This window comes from Cyphomyrmex costatus, unplaced genomic scaffold (assembly GCF_001594065.2).
Source record: "Cyphomyrmex costatus isolate MS0001 unplaced genomic scaffold, Ccosl1.0 scaffold254, whole genome shotgun sequence".
Classification (NCBI taxonomy): domain Eukaryota; kingdom Metazoa; phylum Arthropoda; class Insecta; order Hymenoptera; family Formicidae; genus Cyphomyrmex; species Cyphomyrmex costatus.
In genome coordinates this window covers 1,737,389-1,757,204 of record NW_017276629.1, presented here as the reverse complement: position 1 = coordinate 1,757,204, position 19,816 = coordinate 1,737,389, and the positions used below count along the sequence as shown (strand labels likewise).

Below are 19,816 nucleotides of genomic sequence, written 5' to 3'. Positions count from 1 at the left end.
CCCGTGCAACTTTCCAACCTAAAAAATGGAAGCCACGAGTATGGAGTGTAGCGATTTTTTAGAATTTCAGGTATTTTCTAAAGCGGGGCTTACATAATACTTGTGTGTTCGCACACCGCATTATACAAGTATATCGAACACACATACATTTAATATTATTTAAGTTAATTTAAAGTGAAATATTAAAACTCTTTATAATTGAGAGGTGCCGGCTAGTAGCTATCATCTTACACGCGTATTTATATGTTACAATAGTATGCTGTGCTACATAAAAAATTATTTAAAAATAATAATGCATAGAATGTCAATGTTATTATTATTATTAAAGTCACGTCTTTTTCTAGACGTGTTTATACATGGGCGGCTTTATTCAGAGGTTAGGAACTTAGAACATGTATGTACGCGAGGTTAGCTAACAATAATAAGTGTAATGAAAAGATATATATCTATATATATAATACGTATAAGTTCAACTACATATTATTTATATTTCTACGTATACTTTCATATCTTATTTTTTAAAAATACCAATTCATAATTTTATTCAGATTATATATGTATAAATACATAAGTAATAAATACAATGTGTATTTCAGGATATGTTAAGAAGGATGCGACAAATAGATGATAAAATAATTTACATGCTAAACACTACAATTCCTACCGAATCCTTCAAGGGCCAGATGGATCCTACCACGCAGTGTAAAGACTTGTTCCAGCAAATAGAATCCGAGCACAAACAGAGGACACAAGCGATCACAAGATGTGTGGATATCACTAAGCAGAAAGTGATACAGTTGAAAGATTTGAGAGAGAAGAATGGTAATGAAAATCCAACGTTGATAAAAAATTTGCGAAATGAACAGACCAAATTGAGGCTGCTACAATCTGAGCTTAATATAGAGGAAGTTGTGAAAAAACGTACAATACAAGTGTATTATGAGAGGTGCCGTGGATTCTACAAACCATTACGTATAAGCACATAGAATTTCCGAATAATCTGAAGATATTGGTATATGATTATTTGAACACTATTATTGAATTGTTACAATATAGTTATATATTTTACATATATAATAATTTTGTAAACATTGCTGGCAGCAAGTTGTTTGTCTTTTGAATCATTGTTATTTTATGATAATGTACAAAAAATATATATATATACACACACACTGATTCTCTCACAAGAATTTATTGTTCATTATGTACAAGGATAATTAAAACTACACAAATTATAGAACTTGTATATTTAAATATTGTAGCAGTCAAAATACTTACTAAATCTAATGAGAATTGGACATTCATTACATACAGATTACAGTATATATATATATATATATCTCGATCTAAATGTAAATAAAATACTTAATTTTACAATAGATATTTGTATGTACATAGAATGGTAATTTACTGTTTTATTACAACGAAAGATTTGAAAGAATAGCCTTGTATATTACAAATATAAATCATTAAAATGATAAAAATTAAATATTTATTGCTACATATAATATCTCTATTATTGCTAAAAAAATATTTTGTGGAAATCTTATTTTAAAATAATAATTGTTTTATAATATCCGTTTATACTTTTCAGAAAATTAGTCCTAAAGACTTCTAAATTTTCCTAGTATTTACATATCTATTTTTTATCTTCTATGTTCATTTTTTTGAACCACTCTTCTCTTTGCTGAAATAAATTTTTTCCTTTTTTTGCATCTTCTTTTCCAAGTATTACAGCACCTATGAAACCAATTATGGCAAAAACGATCATATAATTACACGTCTTGATTCGTGCTTTACTTCTCGCATTGAGTATACAGTCCACTCTGTTTAAGAAAACATTTATTTATTAAACAATATAAAATAAATTAATCTCATCTCACACATGAAATATGAAAAATGTTATAAATATATTTTTTCAATCCAGAATTTACTACAACAATAATATCATAAATCAATTTCAAATATATTGAAATTTACGTATTAAATTTCTATTTTTTTGTTAAACGGTCTTTTATGGTATAAATATAGTAATACATACGTAACATCCTTGGGAACATCTGCAATGCTCGGATATCGTTTTACCCAAACAAGTAATCTTTTGTCAAAATTAGTTACACGATGCATGCGTAAACCTAAAATGTGTACATGCATAAAAAATTATATTTCTATGTGTTTTTTATTTTTTTTAAATTTGTGTAGCACATTTTTTTTTTTTTTTTTTCAGAATTAAATCGCAAATTAAGTAAGAATTTACAAATTACTGATAATAAACTTTTAAGTAATAATTCTTGAAGATTAATCTGTTCTATTTATCTTATTAAATACTAATTTATACTATATATAGAAAGTATTTATTTTATTTTTTTACCTATAACATCTTCTTTTGCAATTTCATTGTTTTTTTGTGCAGGAATTTTATCTACTTTATTAATTTCTCTTAAAATACTGCTACGACTGAAATATCGTGTTACACGCAATTGAGTATTACAAATAAACTGTCCTGACAGCATTCTATAAAGAAAAATAATTGATATGTTAATAGAATGAAATTACGAGATATCTAAACTTATTTTCTAGTTTTTATACAAAATTATTTTACGAAGTATTTTCGAGCTAGATCTTTCAAAATTTAAAACGTCGATGTTACTTTTATAAAAATTTGTATACCAAAAAGTAATCAATTTTAATCATTTGACTGTTTTATAAAACAATGCTGAAAAGAAATATTTTCCTTTTAATAATTTATTTAAAAAACATTGAAAAAATTTCTTTTTTAATTCTTTTATCCAGATTTTAGACAATTTAATGCTATATTAAAAATTGCATCATTAATAATATTTCTTTCCATTTCGTTCAAAAATAATCTTGATAGTCAAAACTTTAGTGCTTAAAATTATTACTAAAATATCATTAGCAAATTGTTAGGGTCTCATAAATAATTGAAGTCTCTTATTTCTGAAACTATGCATTTCTAATTAATTTAATTAATTGTACGTGAAATACAACCGAATATATTCAAAAGAAGTAATTATATAAAAATTGAGTTCACTGATTAGGCATTTATTAAATCTTTGCATGATAATAAAAATTCACAATTCAGCATAATATAAATTCTGATTATACAGATTAAAAAGTAAGTGCTTTGCAAAAAAACCACTTGATAAAAATTGGAATTAATGAACATATCGCATCTCATGATAATGCAGAAATGAAAAAGATATGATATCTGCAAAATATAAAATAGTACGCTCGTTGTAGATATTATAATAATTAACGGAATATTTTATTGGATCAATAATATATGATTATTTCAATTGTTATAACAAAAAATATGAAATTTTAAAATAAGTAAAAATAATTAACATTTTACAGTACAATTACTCAATACTCTGCAATTCTCTATACATTATGATAACTTATTTTATTTTTCTATTCCTGATATTTTTATCTCTTCTATTTTTCTTTCGAACATTTAATTATAGATATTTTACTTTAATGTAGAGAATGTAGTAAGTAATCAATAAGCAAAATGTTAGCAGTATGCCAGAGTTCTACAATAAATTGATTAAAATTACATTTGCATTAAACTCTGTTTATCTGTCAGTCTACTACTAATATAATCTAATATCTCTTGTATCCAACAGAAAGAGATCGCGAGCAATCTATATTATCTTAAAAGTTATTTTTAAATAAAATAAGTATATCATCGTCACATTTAATGTATTCTTGGCATAATCTATTGTTTACTGGCATTCTGCTGATAAAAATATGTAACATAAATTTACAAAATCAAAGTTTTTCAATTAATTATTTGTGATGAGATGCAGCACAAAGAAGAAATTTAATGTGAAACTTAAATTTTGTAATTATTATTGTGCTATATATTTTTAGGTTACGTTGATTCTATTGACAAAAAAAATTAATTCTTGCAGAGTCACTGCATAGTGTGTCTGATTACTCAGCAAGAAATATTACATTTTACGTTTTCTCTTCTATGATACATCATTCATGTGTCATTAATTTATTCAGGAATCAATCGCAAATTGGAATCTTGTCGTTAGAGGCATTCGCCGCATTGTACAAAGTTTATTTTTAATAATGACGTATTATATATATCATAAAGTTCTACGTTGAGTGACACGCACTTCTCTTTTTTAAATAATTACTGTGTACTCAGAGATAACTCGTAGTAAGAACTATTCCACTGTTGCACTAACACTTCGATGGGTTGGATACTACTACAGGGTGCTATGATATTATACTAACGTCATGCATTTATATACATATATCGATCTTGACATTGACAAACCCGAGTCACCGATGAGATATTAATTATTGTTAAAGAACGACATTTTTACGGGAATTAGCACTCATTAAAATTCAATTAAGAGTAAGAAACTAATATAGTGCTAATTTTATGTTTCGTAGACATGTATTATATGTATTTAATTCTTGGTTTATGTTCGGTTCCTAAAATCCTAAAATTCAGCCAATAGGACTACCAGTCTTAGGGTCTACGCACAATAGGAGAAATATTAGGAACAGATATTAAATATAAGAATTTTAACCTGTCAGAAAGCGCACATTCCACAGTACACAATTCTGATAGGTTAAAATTCTTATATTTAATATCTGTTCCTAATATTTCTCCTATTGTGCGCAGACCCTTAACCGAAATCTGTATATTCTGTTGGCGGAATTTTAGGTTTTTATGATTAAGGGGTCGACAGGAGTGACCCAGAGACCTCTAGTCGAAGATGAATTTTTTATTCCCAAATTATGGCTAAAATACTGGATGGATCACGTTTTAATTGCAATATTCGTAATCAGGAAAGGCTCCTGCAGGCTCGTACTATTTTTTTGTAAAAAAGGCATAATAAAAATTTGTTCTGTTATCTCACTCGATGTGTACTATGGTGCAGTTGAGAGGTGTGATCTTATTTTAATAAAAATTTTCAAGAATTAATTTGCAAATCTGTACGAGCCTTCCCAGCAATATAACAATGAAATCCCAACAGGTTTCATAAGGAAATTTTATTTCTTTGAGAAGAAAAATGAGCACAACTACTGATCTAGATCTGCACTGATCTGCACTCATAAATGTTACCTTTATTCCCAAATTATGGCTAAAATACAACATGAATCGTGTTTTGATTGTGATATTCGTAATCAAAAAAGGCTCCTGAAGACTCGTACAGAGCTATTTTTTTGTAAAAAGGCATAACAAAAATATTTCTGTCACTCCTGTCGACCCTTAAGAGGATACTGGTGCACTACTGCACTGGCCAAATTTGATCGATGTCGATAAAACATTTTTTTAATACCAAATAAATCATTTACATACATTAAATAAAACATTACGTACATTAAGTAAACCGTTAAACATTACGTATATTCTTAAGCGGGGAGCACAGACTTTTGCATAACGCATAAACCATATACATAAAGAATTTGATTGGTCCATTGACTCATGCATAAGAAAATGGGCCAATGAAATTCCTTATGCACATGCTTTATGCGTTATGCAAAAGTGTGTGTTTCTCGCCTTACTCCGCTATATTACATGGAGGCCCATTTTGTGAGAATAAAAACAAGCCTGAGAGCGGCCACGCCCGGGATTTATTAGCTGTTAACTTATGTCCACAAAACATTGAACTATATAGCCGCAATGTCTACGATCGTGTCGGTAATGTCCACGATTTTTTGTCTAACGGATCGATAATCATGGACATATAGGGAAGATTTGAACCAAAAAATCATGGACATAGGAAAGATTTGAACCAAAAATTTGTGGACATTACCGACACGATCGTAGACATTGGCTACATAGTTCAATGTCCACGTTGGGTCGAAAACGCCATAAGATAGATGACTTATTATAAATTCAATTCTAAAATGCAGAACAAATAAACAATTATTAAAAATATATCTTTATCGTTATATTTATTTTTCATTAAGTAATTTCTGTGATAACAAAAACACAAAATTTCTTTTTTTTACAGCTTAAAAAATAATTTTGTTAAATATACATACATACATACATATATATATATATCTTAAACAATAATTTTTTTACATATTTATACAATGAAGATACTTTTCTTTATAACTTAAAAAAATAATTTTATTTGTGTGTGTGTGTGTATATATATGTATATATACACACAAATAAATTATTTTTTATTTTGTATGAGTACACACATGCGCGCGCGCCTATATATCTTAAATAGAATACTGTATTTTCATATTTTTATTAGAATGAAGATTATATATACGCAATCAGTGTAGATTATATTAACTTAAAAATGGAAAAATCAATAGAATTTTGTCATCGTGAAAAACAGTAATAAATAAAATGAGAATTCTCTTTTTTTTGCAAATGTTCGAATGTGTAATGAGTTATGCAATTATTTCTCCATGCAATTGTATTGTCTTATAGTTTGTTGTATGCTACATTAAATCACATTATACGATCAGTTCTTAAATTAATTTTATAATATCTACATATATTTGTTTCGCGTAATTTCTCCTTTTCTTTCACTGTAATGTTTTTACTTCGTTTTTATATTATAGATATTTTGTTCTTATATGTAACAAAAAAAATCTTTTCAAACTATTAAAATACGTTTCTGCAAATTGGACAGGTAGATTTTTGACTTGTGTTGAACCATTTGTACTGAAATAAAGAGAAAAATTATATAATATATACAGAAAGATAATATGCCATTTTATATATATCTACATATTAAAAATGCTAATAAATAATGTACGCTCACCAAACAGCGAGTATGAAACTTCTTACGACAAGTATGACATGAGAATTTTGGTACTTGATATGTATTGATGTGAAAAATGCTAAAGCATATATAACACTCTTCGACACCGGCAAATTTCTTATCCAAATTGCGTTTCCACATTAAAAGACCGTCCCAAACGGAGCCATTCTATAAAAATATACTTGAAACACATATTTCTTTAGATATACGACATATAAACATATTGCCACTTACTTGATGTGTGAGAAATTTAGCCAGTTGCATAAGACTATTTTTCCATTTTGCCGTACCATCTATTTGTTGACCAGATTCTATTTTTATTTTACCTAAAGGATAGTTTGGTGGTAGCACTATGCTTAATTCCAATTTTGTATCTTCCATTTGGTACGCAGCTACTACTTCCCTTGCTGTTGAGTGCACTTTTATCTGTAGCAACATACGATATTAAACTTGAAAATAATCATAAATCTTTAAGATTTGTATATGGACAAAGCAAGATTTGTGAGAGAAAAAAATGTAATTACCTGCATATTTTCAACATTAGCCAATTGTAATCTGCTATAAAAAAGCTCCTTTTCACATAACATAGGACTAACATAATGACTTGTAATCTTGTCTATTGTTGTATTGACTCTGCTATCAACTGTACTTAGCCATTGTCTAACCAATACTGGTAGAAGCCGTAAACAATTTGTATATAACCAACACACAATATGACCTAATCTCTCTTCTGTCCAACTTTCTATAATATATACACGCACACACATATTTCTGATATAATAAAACACTATATATAATAAATTTAATTTTATGTAAATGTAATATTAATTTTAATAGTACCTTTGAAACAAAAAACTGGAGCGGTGGTAAATAGTTCTAGCAGTTTTACAGTTCTATTATCTTGTAGTGCTTCCATAGGTATTAACTTGAAGATATTATCCAACAGACAAGGAAAAAGTTTAATTCTAAAATTTATAGTATATAATAATTAGTAAAAAATATAATCGTTAAAATTTTTTAATGTTATAAGTAATATCACAGAAATAGATAATGCGCATCATAATTACTTCAATATTTCAGCATAATGATATCGTAAATCACTATCAGACTTTTCGCAGATGTCTAATACAATTGCCCATGTTAGTAGATATCCTAATGTATATGTGTAAGAATCTGTAAACGGTTGAATTGTGCAGGTAATTGTGTCATATAATCTAAAAAAAGATGAAATTAATAAGTGATTAGGAAATATGATGCATTCGATTAAAATTTAATATAAATCGGATACTTACTTAAATTCCATAAGCATTGTATTTACAATAGTTTGTATATTTAATAGTACTTCTTCAAATTTTTTAATATTGAGATTGCTCGACTCGAAGTTGTCAGATTCAACAAGAATTTTATCATGTTGTACAAGTTCCGATACCATATATTTCAATATATAATAGGCACCCAATTGAATGCTACGAACCGAAGATTGTAGTAATTTCAGAGATAGCGTTAACATCTCATTGAAATTAATCGTTTCGGTTTGTTCATCATCGTTCTTGAATAATACGCTGCTGTCAAATGTACAAATTGCTTTTCCCAAGTAATTCAATGGTATGATAAATTTTATGTTTTGATCCGTATTCTGATTGCATAAATTTGCATAAAATGTCCAAGTTCGAACAATGCCATTATATATATTGCCAACAATAACATTTTTCCATTCATCCAAGAGTGTTGAAGGTAATTCTGGTAATGGCTTCAATTTATGTTTGTTCATTAGAGTTTCAACTGCGTAATATAATTGACTAAATGCTATTATCAACATTGTCATTTTAATATCACTATGATGATGTTTGGCTTTGTTATACAACTGTTGCCACTTTGTGAGAAATATCAAGATAACGTCCCAATACACTTGTTTTAATTTCTGTGGAATATGTTGGACAATTGTCGCAAACAGTCTTATAACTTCTAGTTGCAAACACAATTTATCCCATGAAATATCAGAAATATCATAATCCAAAACTGCAAAAAGTTCATTAAAATGTAACATAATTATATGATCAATAACAGAATCATTTGATGAAGGAGGTTGATGTTTGAGAGTGTCAGATAACATCGTTCTTATGGCAATTATTGAATAAATTTCATCTCGTGTTAATTTTGTTAAAATTTGTGAAATATTTTGTGGCCAATTTAAGATTTGTAATATTTGAATATGCGTTTCATCATCATATTCTCCTGCAATTGTATTACTGTTGTAATTTTCAAAATATTTCATGATATTCTCAACATCATCTTTTGAAAAAAATTCATTGTAATATGTATAAATTATGTATGGTAACATACATCCGTAACTTTTCTGATTTGTTCGTATACGTGATAATACATCATCACGTATATTTTTTGCAAAATATTTATGCAAATTAACAAAATTGTTTTTTAGCGAATCACGAAGTTTTTCAACATCATAATAATATTCAGTAGATTTATAATGCTTACTGTATATGTCTGCTATGCTAACTACATATATGATCTGTATTAATGTCTCCGTTATTCCTGGTAAATCGTTTGATTCAAAATTTTCTTCTGAAACTGTATCTTCTGAATCAAAGCCTCTTTTGTACAGATTATTAAGCAAATCTGTGATAAATAAAGCCCATGATAAGCAATTTGTCATATTATTCAAAGCGATATCGTTTGTTATATTAATAGTTGTAGGTTGCTGTAAAATCTGTATTTTCTTCTCAACATTTGACATATATAAACGGCCAGTTAACATTTCACCATATATTGCGATGATAGTTGTCTCTTCAATCCATAACTTTATGTCAGATGCCGTTAGGAATAACAGAATAGTTTCTTCAATGCAATCAAATTTGTCGATATTATTAATTATAACTTCTAAAATATCTGTTGCCAAATTAACTAATATATTATTAACAGGATTTGCATTTATATTATATATCTTACTCCAGATAATAATTCCGCATCTTTTAATAAAATCATTAAATTCAAAGGTAGACAATATTTGACTACTTTCTACGAGTCCTGCTTTCCAATAATTATACATAGTATCAACAGCATCATGTTCTCGAGTGCATAATTCAAAAAGTGTTTCCAATATTTGTACAGCACTTGATATCGTTTGACTATGTTTCCACATTAAAGTCATCAGTTTCGTAATAAACACGATAAATTGCATGGAGCAAATATCGTCTCTTCCATTTAATGAATCGCATAAAATCGATACAATTTCATTTGTTCCATTGTTATTTATTAATAAATTTATAATTTCCGGAATTTCAAAAGCTAATAAAATCAAATTTTGATCTTTTTCGAAATCATACTGTTCGTCACTGCAAGAAGCAATTTCTTTGGTTATGTCAACTAATATTTTAGGTATATTAGCTTGCATATACCATTTTTTAATTACTCTATCGTTTCTGCTGTATTCAGAAAAACAGAAATATATGACATTCCTTACTACTGCAATATCGTTTAACTCGATTAATGATTTTAGAACTGTATCCTTTTCTGCGTCACTTATATATGTAATAAAATAGAATAATAATTCAAGAATTTGTTCAGCTATTTTTGATTTTTGCATCAATAAAGGTTTCAAGCTCTTATCATAGAATTCAAAGAAGTTCTCATCAAATTTAAATAATTTTGAAAATGCAATGAATAATTCTCTACTTGCAAAATGTTTCATAAGCTTATTCAGTTGTCCGATATATTCCATATTTTGATGATCGTTTATCGACACATTTATCGAATTAAAGTAAGTTGTACAGAGTATATTTACAAATCTGCAAAGTTCCGCATTAAAAACAGTATCTGCATAAACATCGACAACTTTTACTTTTGGTTCGTTCGTATTAATAGTAACCGAATCACTTGGGTCGGAAAATTTTACTTTCAATTTCTTACGGGTGCGATCTGGTATATTTTTTAAATTTAACAAGAATTCGATGTGAGAATCTTTTTCATCTGCAGTATATGTGATCCCCTTTAACATATTCATATATTTTTCAAACAATAATAACAATTCAATCCAGAACTGTTCCATTAAAGAAACGTACGACTTGTATTTTTCATTAGTACGATTTTTACTCCAATACCGTATTAAATGCGTAATCTCGACAAAACAACATTGTTTCATAAAAGTACTATCCATCATACAAGTTTCTATAACAGGCATAAGCTGTTCCTTGAGAAGCCGAATGCATAAATCTACACTTTCGGTATTTATGAGAATTGAATAACGTAAACATTCAATGAAAGATGTTGTTACAGCGAGCGTTTCTGAACGGCTCATTTGCACACTTTTGACGGAAAATCCTTGGCGCATATTATTAAAGAAATTCGTATACAGATCAGTTAGATCTACATTAAACTTTGGAAATTGACTGACAAAGGGTAACAGATTTGGGTAAACAGTGCTAGCACAACACTGACCGCCGGATCGTAATGTGTGCCACAATTTTGGGAGTACGAGTTTATTAATATTTACGACAAGATGCCAATCATCAATTTTCGTTGTAGCTGTGAGCATCGATTCCCACACAACCGATAAAATTGCAGGTTCAGATTCATCAAGACTATTCATGATAGTGGTCACTGTCCTTTTCTTTTCATTTTCTAATAACTTTTCCGCGTTTTCCATTATCGATGTTAACACATTGAAAAAAGCTGTTTTTATTGGCAAAGAATCGTGTTTAGCCAGTTTCCAAAACCTCGAACTGCTTAAAATTTTGTCGTGAATCTCCAAGGTTTTATCGATTTCATCAAGCGGCACTTTCTTGAAGTAACCATTATATCCATAGAGATTTGCCGTCAGTACTCTTTCATATATAGCTTCCATTTCTTCTTTAGTAAGAGATTTCTGCGTCGATAACGTTTGAGCTGTGTGCATAATTACATTGTTGCTAATGTATAACAAAATTTCACACTGGCAATGAATAATCGCATTAATTATTTTCCAGGGTGGAAATGTGCTGTTGAAAGAATTGATAGCAGCTGATGCCGCTGGAGGATATGTGTCATATTGAGCGGTAAACCAAGCACCAGCCAATTGTTTCAGATACAATGCAATACCTTTGCCTACACGCTTGACAAGAGCTGCATGTGCTAACTGTGTAGCCTCTCTCACTCTATGATCTATATCAATGGATAGAGCGCAGTAAAATCTTGGCCAAAACGGTAGCATACCTTCCACCGTTGACAATTCCGCATCTTGACATAGAGTTGTAAATTCTTGCAATGCCTGCATACATACATTAGTTTACACCTTAGAAAATCGGTAAATTAATCAAAGACTAAATCAATAACTAAACAAAGTAATTACCTTAAACCTTGTCGTAGCATCTTTCTTACTCATCTTTTTTAATGTAACTTGAAAATTGGAATCTATACTGTTCATCTCAACCTCGTTTATGGAACATAAAGATAATCCAGGTAGAACAGGAACATATCCCCCATCTTTAACTGCTGAGAACCCAACAAAATTAGGCATTGCAGTCCCTAAAAGTTCTGCACTGCGGCTACTATTAGATGGCTAAAAAATGTTAAAAGTTATATATAATTAAGTATTAAAATAAATATCACTAAGATTACAAAATAATATAAATTATTATATTTACAAAGAGAGGACACAGTGGATCCATCATGAATTTTGATCTCTTTCAATAAAGTAAATCTATACAAAAAAGTAAGTAGTGAATCATATTTGAGCATTTTGAATGAGCTTTATAAATATTAGTTTTTAATATATTATGAAATAACCAATTATACATGTGGAAGATTAGATCCTACCAAAATAGTTTTCACAACTTATAGTAAGAATAAAAGATGTCATAGCCACAAGGTTAAATAATGGACAGTTTTTCAGCTACAATGTATCAGATATTCTATATATACAATATGCTTGAATTTTATATCTTTGATATATTTAAAAAAAATATCCATTATTGAGTCATTATTAAGTCATTCAATAAAACTCTCAGACGTAGTATAATTTAATGTAGACTCATCATGTTAAAGGATATCAAAATGATAAGTATCCATGATAAATCAACTGTGTTCTCTCCTTATTAGTAAGCAAAATATTAGCAATAGCTGCTAGCAGTTTACTAACAGATTCAAATATTACAGAATATTGCATCAGACTGACATTACCTGAAAGTCTATACCAAGCTAATATTCTGCATATTTTGTCAATATAATCTAGCAAATCTTGCTAACAAAAGCTAAACAGAAACCAAGAAGACTCTGTTATTTCAGAATATATAATTTAAATAGTCACGAAAAAAATAATAAATTCTACTCAGTTTTTACAGACAATTCAGCAATCATCTTATTAACAGATTTTATTATTATATTTTTGCTGACATTTTGCAGACGCATAAAATTTCTAGCATACACTTTACAAAATCTAATTTTGATCTATTTAGGATAATTTGCTTAGCACAACAAGCAAATTATTCATTCATGTAATTGATATAGATAAGTATTGCTGGGTGACAAAACATATGTTGGTAGATCTATGAGTAGATTTATTCTGTTTTATTTTTTTTATACGTTTTATTTTTTCCTCTACTTCTGTAACGTTGATATCATATCTATTTAATTTTGAGTATTGGAAGCAAAATATAGAACGCGGAAGAAACAGACACAATAAGACGTGATAGGTTATATTATGAAATTATTATTGCACGCGTAATTTATAATCAAGCGATTACGTATAATTGATATTTACCCGGGCATTGTTCTTAGTACGTTGCTTATTTTTACCCATGATAACACTCTTAGGACGAGATAAGAGCGTTTAGCGATCGACGAAAATTTGTTGAGTTTTCCCTGCGCTGGACCTGACGTTCAGTGTCTGTCGAGTGTGTATCGCTGGACAGCGATGAGTGCCTTTAATCAAGGCTTCAACCTATCTTTTCAGGTTATATGACATATACTTCTTGAACCATAGATAATAAACTCGAACACAAAATTCCTTTCTTTTTTCTTATTATTCTAAGCTCCTTGTACAATTTTTACAACGGCTTTCCAATTTTTGTAAGTAAATACAGGTAAATAGCAGGGAAAACTATGTGTACATATACATGCGGGGCATCTGGAATTTATCGATTTATGTCAGCTGACAACATAACCTCAAATATGTATCCATAGCCATGTGAATTGGTCGACATCGTCGAACACGGGGAACTAAGTAATCCTTTGGCAGAATCTACAATTACGGCCAGATGATCGTCAACAACAAAACTGAGCAGAGACTATTGTTGTCTTATTGCTCCTTCACCTGCATCTACCTTCCCGGAATCCTGACGCTTCTGATGTTTAATGAGAATTTGTACAATGTCGGCAAGTATAAATTCCTACCCGTGCTGATGATACTAACGTTCGCCGAGGTGATAAAGCTGCTGTTTCCTATGCTACAAGCGGAATCGCCTACTATAATCAAGATCGAGCAACGAGTCTCACTGAAGACTAAGAAATCATGGTCGAAGATTCTGTTGAGCGTCATCAAGTTTTTGATCACTGCATTCTGTCTATTGTTGTCTTACTATATGATAATCATACTGTTCGGTGCACCTATTTTAAGTAAGTGCGAAGAGACAATGACGCTAGTTATCACTCTGGTCACATTGACTTATGTACCCACTATTTTACATCTGGGACTGGACAATACATTGGACGTTTTACTAAGGCATTCTTCTGTGAAGAACAGTATCCTTGTGAATGCTATAAAACTCAACATAGGCTCGACACTGTTAGGCACTTGGCTGGGTGCTATTTTTATCCCTCTAGACTGGGATCGCCCTTGGCAAGCTTGGCCGATTCCTTGTGTTATAGGTGCATTAGTTGGCTACTTCATCTCCCACTTCATCACTCTCATCAAGATGCTTCCTACTCCTAAACTACATAGGAAAATCCATCAATAATGTGGATATTTACGAGAAGAAAGACATTCCAGGTTTTTTTAATCGTTCTATTAAATGAACAGTACTGATTGTTGCATTTTGCTGAATATATGTGTATATAGTGGACTGGACTGGATAGAAGTAGTTTAGTATATTAATGGGACAACCTTCTGATTCATATAAATTTATTACATTATCTGTGATGTAAATGTATGAGTCAAGGTAGTAATTTAATAATCGTGTGAAAATCATTTTTTATATAAATTATAGTAATAATACTTATAATCTCTGTAAACTATACTTTGAGTGATTTATTTTACTACTCATTCATATTCTAATACTTGATATAGCAGTTTCCTAGCATCTCATCTTTCATGTATACATCTTTTCCTTCCACATTTTTTATAATTATCCAACTTGTCAAGATCCAATCTTACATGCATATATATGCAATAAAATTATTATCTAAAAATGATTATTATTATAAATGTCAAAAGTATGCAGCAAACAATTCTGTTGAGTGAATTATATTTGCTTTTATCAGTGATAGTTTACTCTAATCTGAGTTTATTGTTCTTACTCTTCATTTTTTTCTAGTTCTAGCAATAAAAATTAGTAAAAAATGAAGAATAAATTAAACCGAAATTAAATTTAAGCATTAGTTGTCATATTGGAATTTTAGTATATAAATTTTGCAAGATAATGGTAGTTAAGAAAAAGCAAATTGCATCAATATACATTATCAAACATTGATAATGAACTTATGTAACGATACTTTATTACATCAGGCTAGGCCTTTCACCCTTTATATCTGCAAAAACAAGAATAAAGCACGCTATATTTTGTGCATAAAGGTTGCTTTAAATGATTTATAATTCGTTAGTTCAGAATAGTATTCTATTTATAATAATGTTACTTGCATATATCATACAAAAAACACTTGAAAAATTGAAACACACACATATATATACACACACACACACACACATATACATATATATAATGTGTATAAAATGTATATTAAATATATATGTAGATATATCAAAATACATTACATAATAGATAGATAATAAGTAAAAAAAAAACGTGTCAAATTTCTGTAATTCGTTTATCTCGATTGTCATATCTAGTGATTCATTTTCAATATTTAAAAATCAACAATATAATGAGATATAGTAATTTGATAGACGTGTAATAATAAAAATCAAAAAGAAATAGTGCCTTATTGAGTCATTGCACTTGGTGTTGGTATGAAGTTGTAACAGTGTTTATTATGATAATTGTACAGACGTTTCGATCCTAGTTCGGATCCAGAGTAACAGTCTAATTTCAATTCATTGTGCTCCCTGGAACACTTCATGATATAACAATAAGTTTAATTATTACAGTGACAATAAACGTAAGTAGATAATATTATATATAAAATTGTAGTCAAATGTATAAATGATTATTTTAATTGTGGTATAAATTACAAATTAAGTCAACATTATATCTTATACTAATGAATAGCATGTTAAAGGAAAAATTAACAAGTCTGAAATGAATGTGATAGCAGAAATTCAAATGTAATTCTAATGGAGACGAGGATATTTTCGTATCAATTGGTCGCTTAAAATTTGACATAAGAGAATGTTAGTGTTGTTCGTGAATATGAGAAGTATAACTTAATCGACAAAGTTGCTTGAATCGGATTTCAGAGACAAAAAACTCGTAAAGACTTTGTATTCTTTCGTCGTCTGCTGCGACTTGAACAACCAAATGAATGGGATCTCCATGCTCGCGCAGTCGCAATTGTCTCCGTCTGAGCGAATTAAAGCATACTGCTGACATTGAGTTCTTCATTGAAAAATCAGTTAAGATTTGTTTCCTCATTTGTCGGATCAACTCCGCCGAAGTGAATGAAACAAGACGCTAGACAGCCTGGTTACCTTGAAAAAATAATGTCAGACACAGCTGTAAAGGTAACTATTGTCACTTGTTTTTGCGAATTTGGCACGTTCTAAACTTGTTCATTTTTCTTTCTTTTCTTTTTTTTTTTTTTCTACGTCATCAATTACTATTAGCCGATTACCACTGATCGTCATTTAACATGTTATCCGTCTTCTTTTATTGAAATGTTTTGTTACATCAAGAATTATCTTCTATCGAATAGAGGTGTCACATAAGTGCGAATGATTTCGTAGTTGTTATTTTTGGATGGATTGGAGTCTAATAATTCACATTTGAAAAGATGAGATAGGATAGTATAGACTTGTTAATATGAGATAATTTACTTTACAACAATTATTTAACACTGTTTATATATATACATATTAAACACTTTAGTTAATATATTTATATAAACAAATATACAAGATAGAAAACATGAAAAGAGAGGTTATCAATAGAGAAGTTACTTATAGAAATTATAGATCTCGTTTTTCATTACCTATAGTTATCACAGTATGGATCGCTGAAATGCTCGCGACGCTCACGAGATTTAACTCGAAGCTTGTCTTTAGATTCGGCTCGAGCCTCTCGAGATTTAGTTCAGTAATAAAGGTGGATACATGTTTGGCTCATAATAAGGTTTGACTTGACAATCTTGGACATACTTTTATACAATTGAAATTTCTGCAAAGATAGTATTCATGATTATTAATAAACATGATTTCTTTCTACATTGACTTAATGAGACATGGAAATGAACAAATTTTTCTTGAAAGAATTTGTTCATCTATTCAAGATAATTATCTCTGATAGTCTACTTTTTATATGTCAGTACATTTGAAAAAAGGAAAGTTTAATAAAATTAATAAAACTATTCTTATTAGTATATACATATATTAAATCATTTTTTAATTGAATTTAATCGAGTTACTCTTTGTTATTTATTGTAATTAACAATATCCACTGATTTAATTTGTTTACAAAATATTAAGAGAAATTAAGTTAAATTTGTCATTTAACTATAAAGATAATAAAACATTTAAAATAAACCATCAAGAAGAGGAAAATTAGACAATAAGAACTAATGTTTGAAGACACAAATAATATTTAGTAGTTCTAAATCATTTAGCCAATAACTGAACAGTTATAATTTATATCTTAAATTTATATATTAAATTTATTATTGCTATTTTCAGGTTATCAAATGCAAGGCTGCAGTAGCATGGAAGCAAAAGGAACCTTTATCCTTGGAAGAAATTGAGGTAGCACCACCTAAAGCACATGAAGTTCGAATCAAAATAGTAGCTGTGGCACTTTGTCATACAGATGCTTATACTTTAGATGGATTGGATCCAGAAGGGATATTTCCTTGTATACTTGGTCATGAAGGCAGTGGTATTGTAGAGAGTGTCGGAGAGGGTGTCACCGAATTTCAGCCTGGTAGATTGATCAGATATATTTATAAAGATTCTTTTGAATTATCGTAAATTATATATCAGTTAAATTTCAATAGTTCTTTAGCTGTATTATATCATATTTTGTTAATCTATTATTGTTTATATGAATGATTGTAGGTGATCACGTTGTACCACTTTACATTCCTCAATGTGGAGATTGTAAGTTCTGCAAATCACCGAAAACGAATTTATGCAGCAAAATCCGTGAAACTCAGGGTAAGGGTTTAATGCCTGATGGCACGTCTCGTTTTACATGTAAGGGACAAACACTTGCACACTTCATGGGCTGCTCCACCTTCTCCGAATATACAGTTGTAGCTGATATTTCTCTCGCAAAGGTATTTGTATATACTTTTATAATCACTAAAGTTCTCAATTGTTTAACCTTTATATAATTATTATAAATTATTGTTATAGATAAATCCTAAAGCGCCATTGGACAAGGTATGCTTGTTGGGTTGTGGAATATCTACAGGTTATGGCGCAGCTTTAAATACTGCCAAAGTAGAATCAGGAAGCACTTGTGCTATTTGGGGTTTAGGAGCTGTTGGTCTTGCAGCAGTCTTTGGTTGCAAAAAATCTGGTGCATCTCGTATTATTGGGGTAGATCTCAATCCGGCTAAATTTGAGCAAGGTAAATTATGTCATGAGATTGTGTATAATAATTAAAATGAATTTTCTATAGAAATAAGCAGTGAGAAAAGAATCTTTTTCTTTTCTTCGTAGATTTTTTCCTATAAAATAGAATATTTATTCACTTTTTGACAAAGCCAAGAAGGGGATTTGGTTTACAATTATTCTTGTAGATTTTCCTATAATTATTGTGATAAATTTTATAAATATTTTTATACTTATTTACAGCTAAGACTTTTGGCTGCACAGAATGTATTAATCCCAAGGATTATGATAAACCCATTCAGCAGGTATTAATTGAAATGACTGATGGTGGATTAGATTATACTTTCGAATGTGTTGGAAATGTAAATACTATGGTACGTATTTTATTTTTGATGTTTTTTTTTTTTTTACAGAAAAAGAATTTTGTCTTATAAAGATTATTTTTCAGAGAGCTGCATTAGAATCTTGTCATAAAGGATGGGGTACATCGGTAATAATAGGAGTAGCCGCAGCTGGCCAAGAAATCAGTACTAGACCATTCCAATTGGTCACAGGACGAGTATGGAAAGGGACCGCATTTGGCGGATGGAAATCAAAGCAAAGCGTGCCAAAATTGGTGGAGCAGTATCTGTCAAAAGAATTGATTCTCGATGAATTTATAACACATAATCTTCCATTTGAAAAAATCAACGAAGGTTTTAATATACTGCATTCAGGAAACTGGTAAGCCTTGGAAAATTTTACTATGAATATATAACATGAATGTATTTACTAAAAAAAAAATGCACAAAATTATATATATGATTTATTTTATGATTATCAGGATTTTGTAAAGATGATGTATTTCTGTTGCAGCTTGAGAGCCGTCCTTAAATACTAAAAACGTTTTTATACTGCAAAAATACGGCCTACTAAGAACCAGTGTCTTCTACAATTTATTAAAAATTGCTTTATAAGATGTACATGCACATATGAATGCCATACACTACCCCACTTCTGTTTGTTACAAATTTGTATTGAATCTCTGAAAATGAAAGATGGTAAATAAATTTTATATTTACTATACTATGCTCTCATACAAGAACATCTCCCCGATTTCTACAAC

The 19,816-nt window shown here is 29.5% G+C and overlaps 5 protein-coding genes across 12 annotated transcripts; 3 read left to right on the top strand and 2 right to left on the bottom strand.

Moving 5' to 3' along the window:
• Positions 1–6: 6 nt before the first annotated feature.
• On the top strand, positions 7–1,024 carry Ccdc58 (Coiled-coil domain-containing 58). Of its 4 annotated transcripts, none has more exons than XM_018540577.1 (2): positions 7–70; positions 597–1,024. In XM_018540577.1, exons 1-2 carry the CDS (start codon positions 26–28, stop codon positions 984–986), a joined length of 435 nt encoding a protein of 144 aa, XP_018396079.1. In that variant the 5' UTR covers positions 7–25; the 3' UTR covers positions 987–1,024. The 4 variants fall into 4 exon arrangements, with proteins under 4 accessions (XP_018396079.1, XP_018396078.1, XP_018396077.1 ...); XM_018540576.1 differs by lacking the exon at positions 7–70 and adding an exon at positions 206–376; XM_018540575.1 differs by lacking the exon at positions 7–70 and adding an exon at positions 206–394.
• Positions 1,025–1,544: 520 nt separating this feature from the next.
• On the bottom strand, positions 1,545–4,423 carry LOC108774467 (protein FAM162A). Of its 3 annotated transcripts, none has more exons than XM_018540579.1 (4): positions 4,270–4,423; positions 2,372–2,514; positions 2,042–2,135; positions 1,545–1,826 (listed from the first exon to the last, which is right to left on the bottom strand). In XM_018540579.1, exons 1-4 carry the CDS (start codon positions 4,302–4,304, stop codon positions 1,640–1,642), a joined length of 459 nt encoding a protein of 152 aa, XP_018396081.1. In that variant the 5' UTR covers positions 4,305–4,423; the 3' UTR covers positions 1,545–1,639. The 3 variants fall into 3 exon arrangements, with proteins under 3 accessions (XP_018396081.1, XP_018396082.1, XP_018396083.1); XM_018540580.1 differs by lacking the exon at positions 4,270–4,423 and adding an exon at positions 3,979–4,243; XM_018540581.1 differs by lacking the exon at positions 4,270–4,423 and adding an exon at positions 4,149–4,243.
• A 2,188-nt stretch (positions 4,424–6,611) lies between these two features.
• Positions 6,612–13,573, bottom strand: Ltn1 (E3 ubiquitin-protein ligase listerin). The gene is made up of 9 exons (XM_018540599.1): positions 13,534–13,573; positions 12,124–12,333; positions 8,072–12,042; positions 7,847–7,993; positions 7,620–7,744; positions 7,304–7,521; positions 7,014–7,205; positions 6,780–6,947; positions 6,612–6,679 (listed from the first exon to the last, which is right to left on the bottom strand). Exons 1-9 carry the CDS (start codon positions 13,570–13,572, stop codon positions 6,620–6,622), a joined length of 5,130 nt encoding a protein of 1,709 aa, XP_018396101.1. The 5' UTR covers position 13,573; the 3' UTR covers positions 6,612–6,619.
• Positions 13,574–13,669: 96 nt separating this feature from the next.
• On the top strand, positions 13,670–14,728 carry PIG-F (phosphatidylinositol glycan anchor biosynthesis class F). Of its 2 annotated transcripts, none has more exons than XM_018540605.1 (2): positions 13,670–13,725; positions 13,956–14,728. In XM_018540605.1, the coding sequence occupies exon 2, from the start codon at positions 14,030–14,032 to the stop codon at positions 14,726–14,728; it is 699 nt and encodes a 232-aa protein (XP_018396107.1). In that variant the 5' UTR covers positions 13,670–13,725; positions 13,956–14,029. The 2 variants fall into 2 exon arrangements, with proteins under 2 accessions (XP_018396107.1, XP_018396106.1); XM_018540604.1 differs by lacking the exon at positions 13,670–13,725 and adding an exon at positions 13,800–13,855.
• Fdh (alcohol dehydrogenase class-3 Fdh) lies at positions 14,728–19,776 on the top strand. 2 transcript variants are annotated; one of them, XM_018540603.1, is made up of 7 exons: positions 14,728–14,760; positions 17,833–18,076; positions 18,211–18,431; positions 18,511–18,727; positions 18,955–19,085; positions 19,160–19,434; positions 19,567–19,776. In XM_018540603.1, the coding sequence occupies exons 1-7, from the start codon at positions 14,728–14,730 to the stop codon at positions 19,589–19,591; spliced, it is 1,146 nt and encodes a 381-aa protein (XP_018396105.1). In that variant the 3' UTR covers positions 19,592–19,776. The 2 variants fall into 2 exon arrangements, with proteins under 2 accessions (XP_018396105.1, XP_018396103.1); XM_018540601.1 differs by lacking the exon at positions 14,728–14,760 and adding an exon at positions 16,331–16,668.
• Positions 19,777–19,816: the final 40 nt, after the last annotated feature.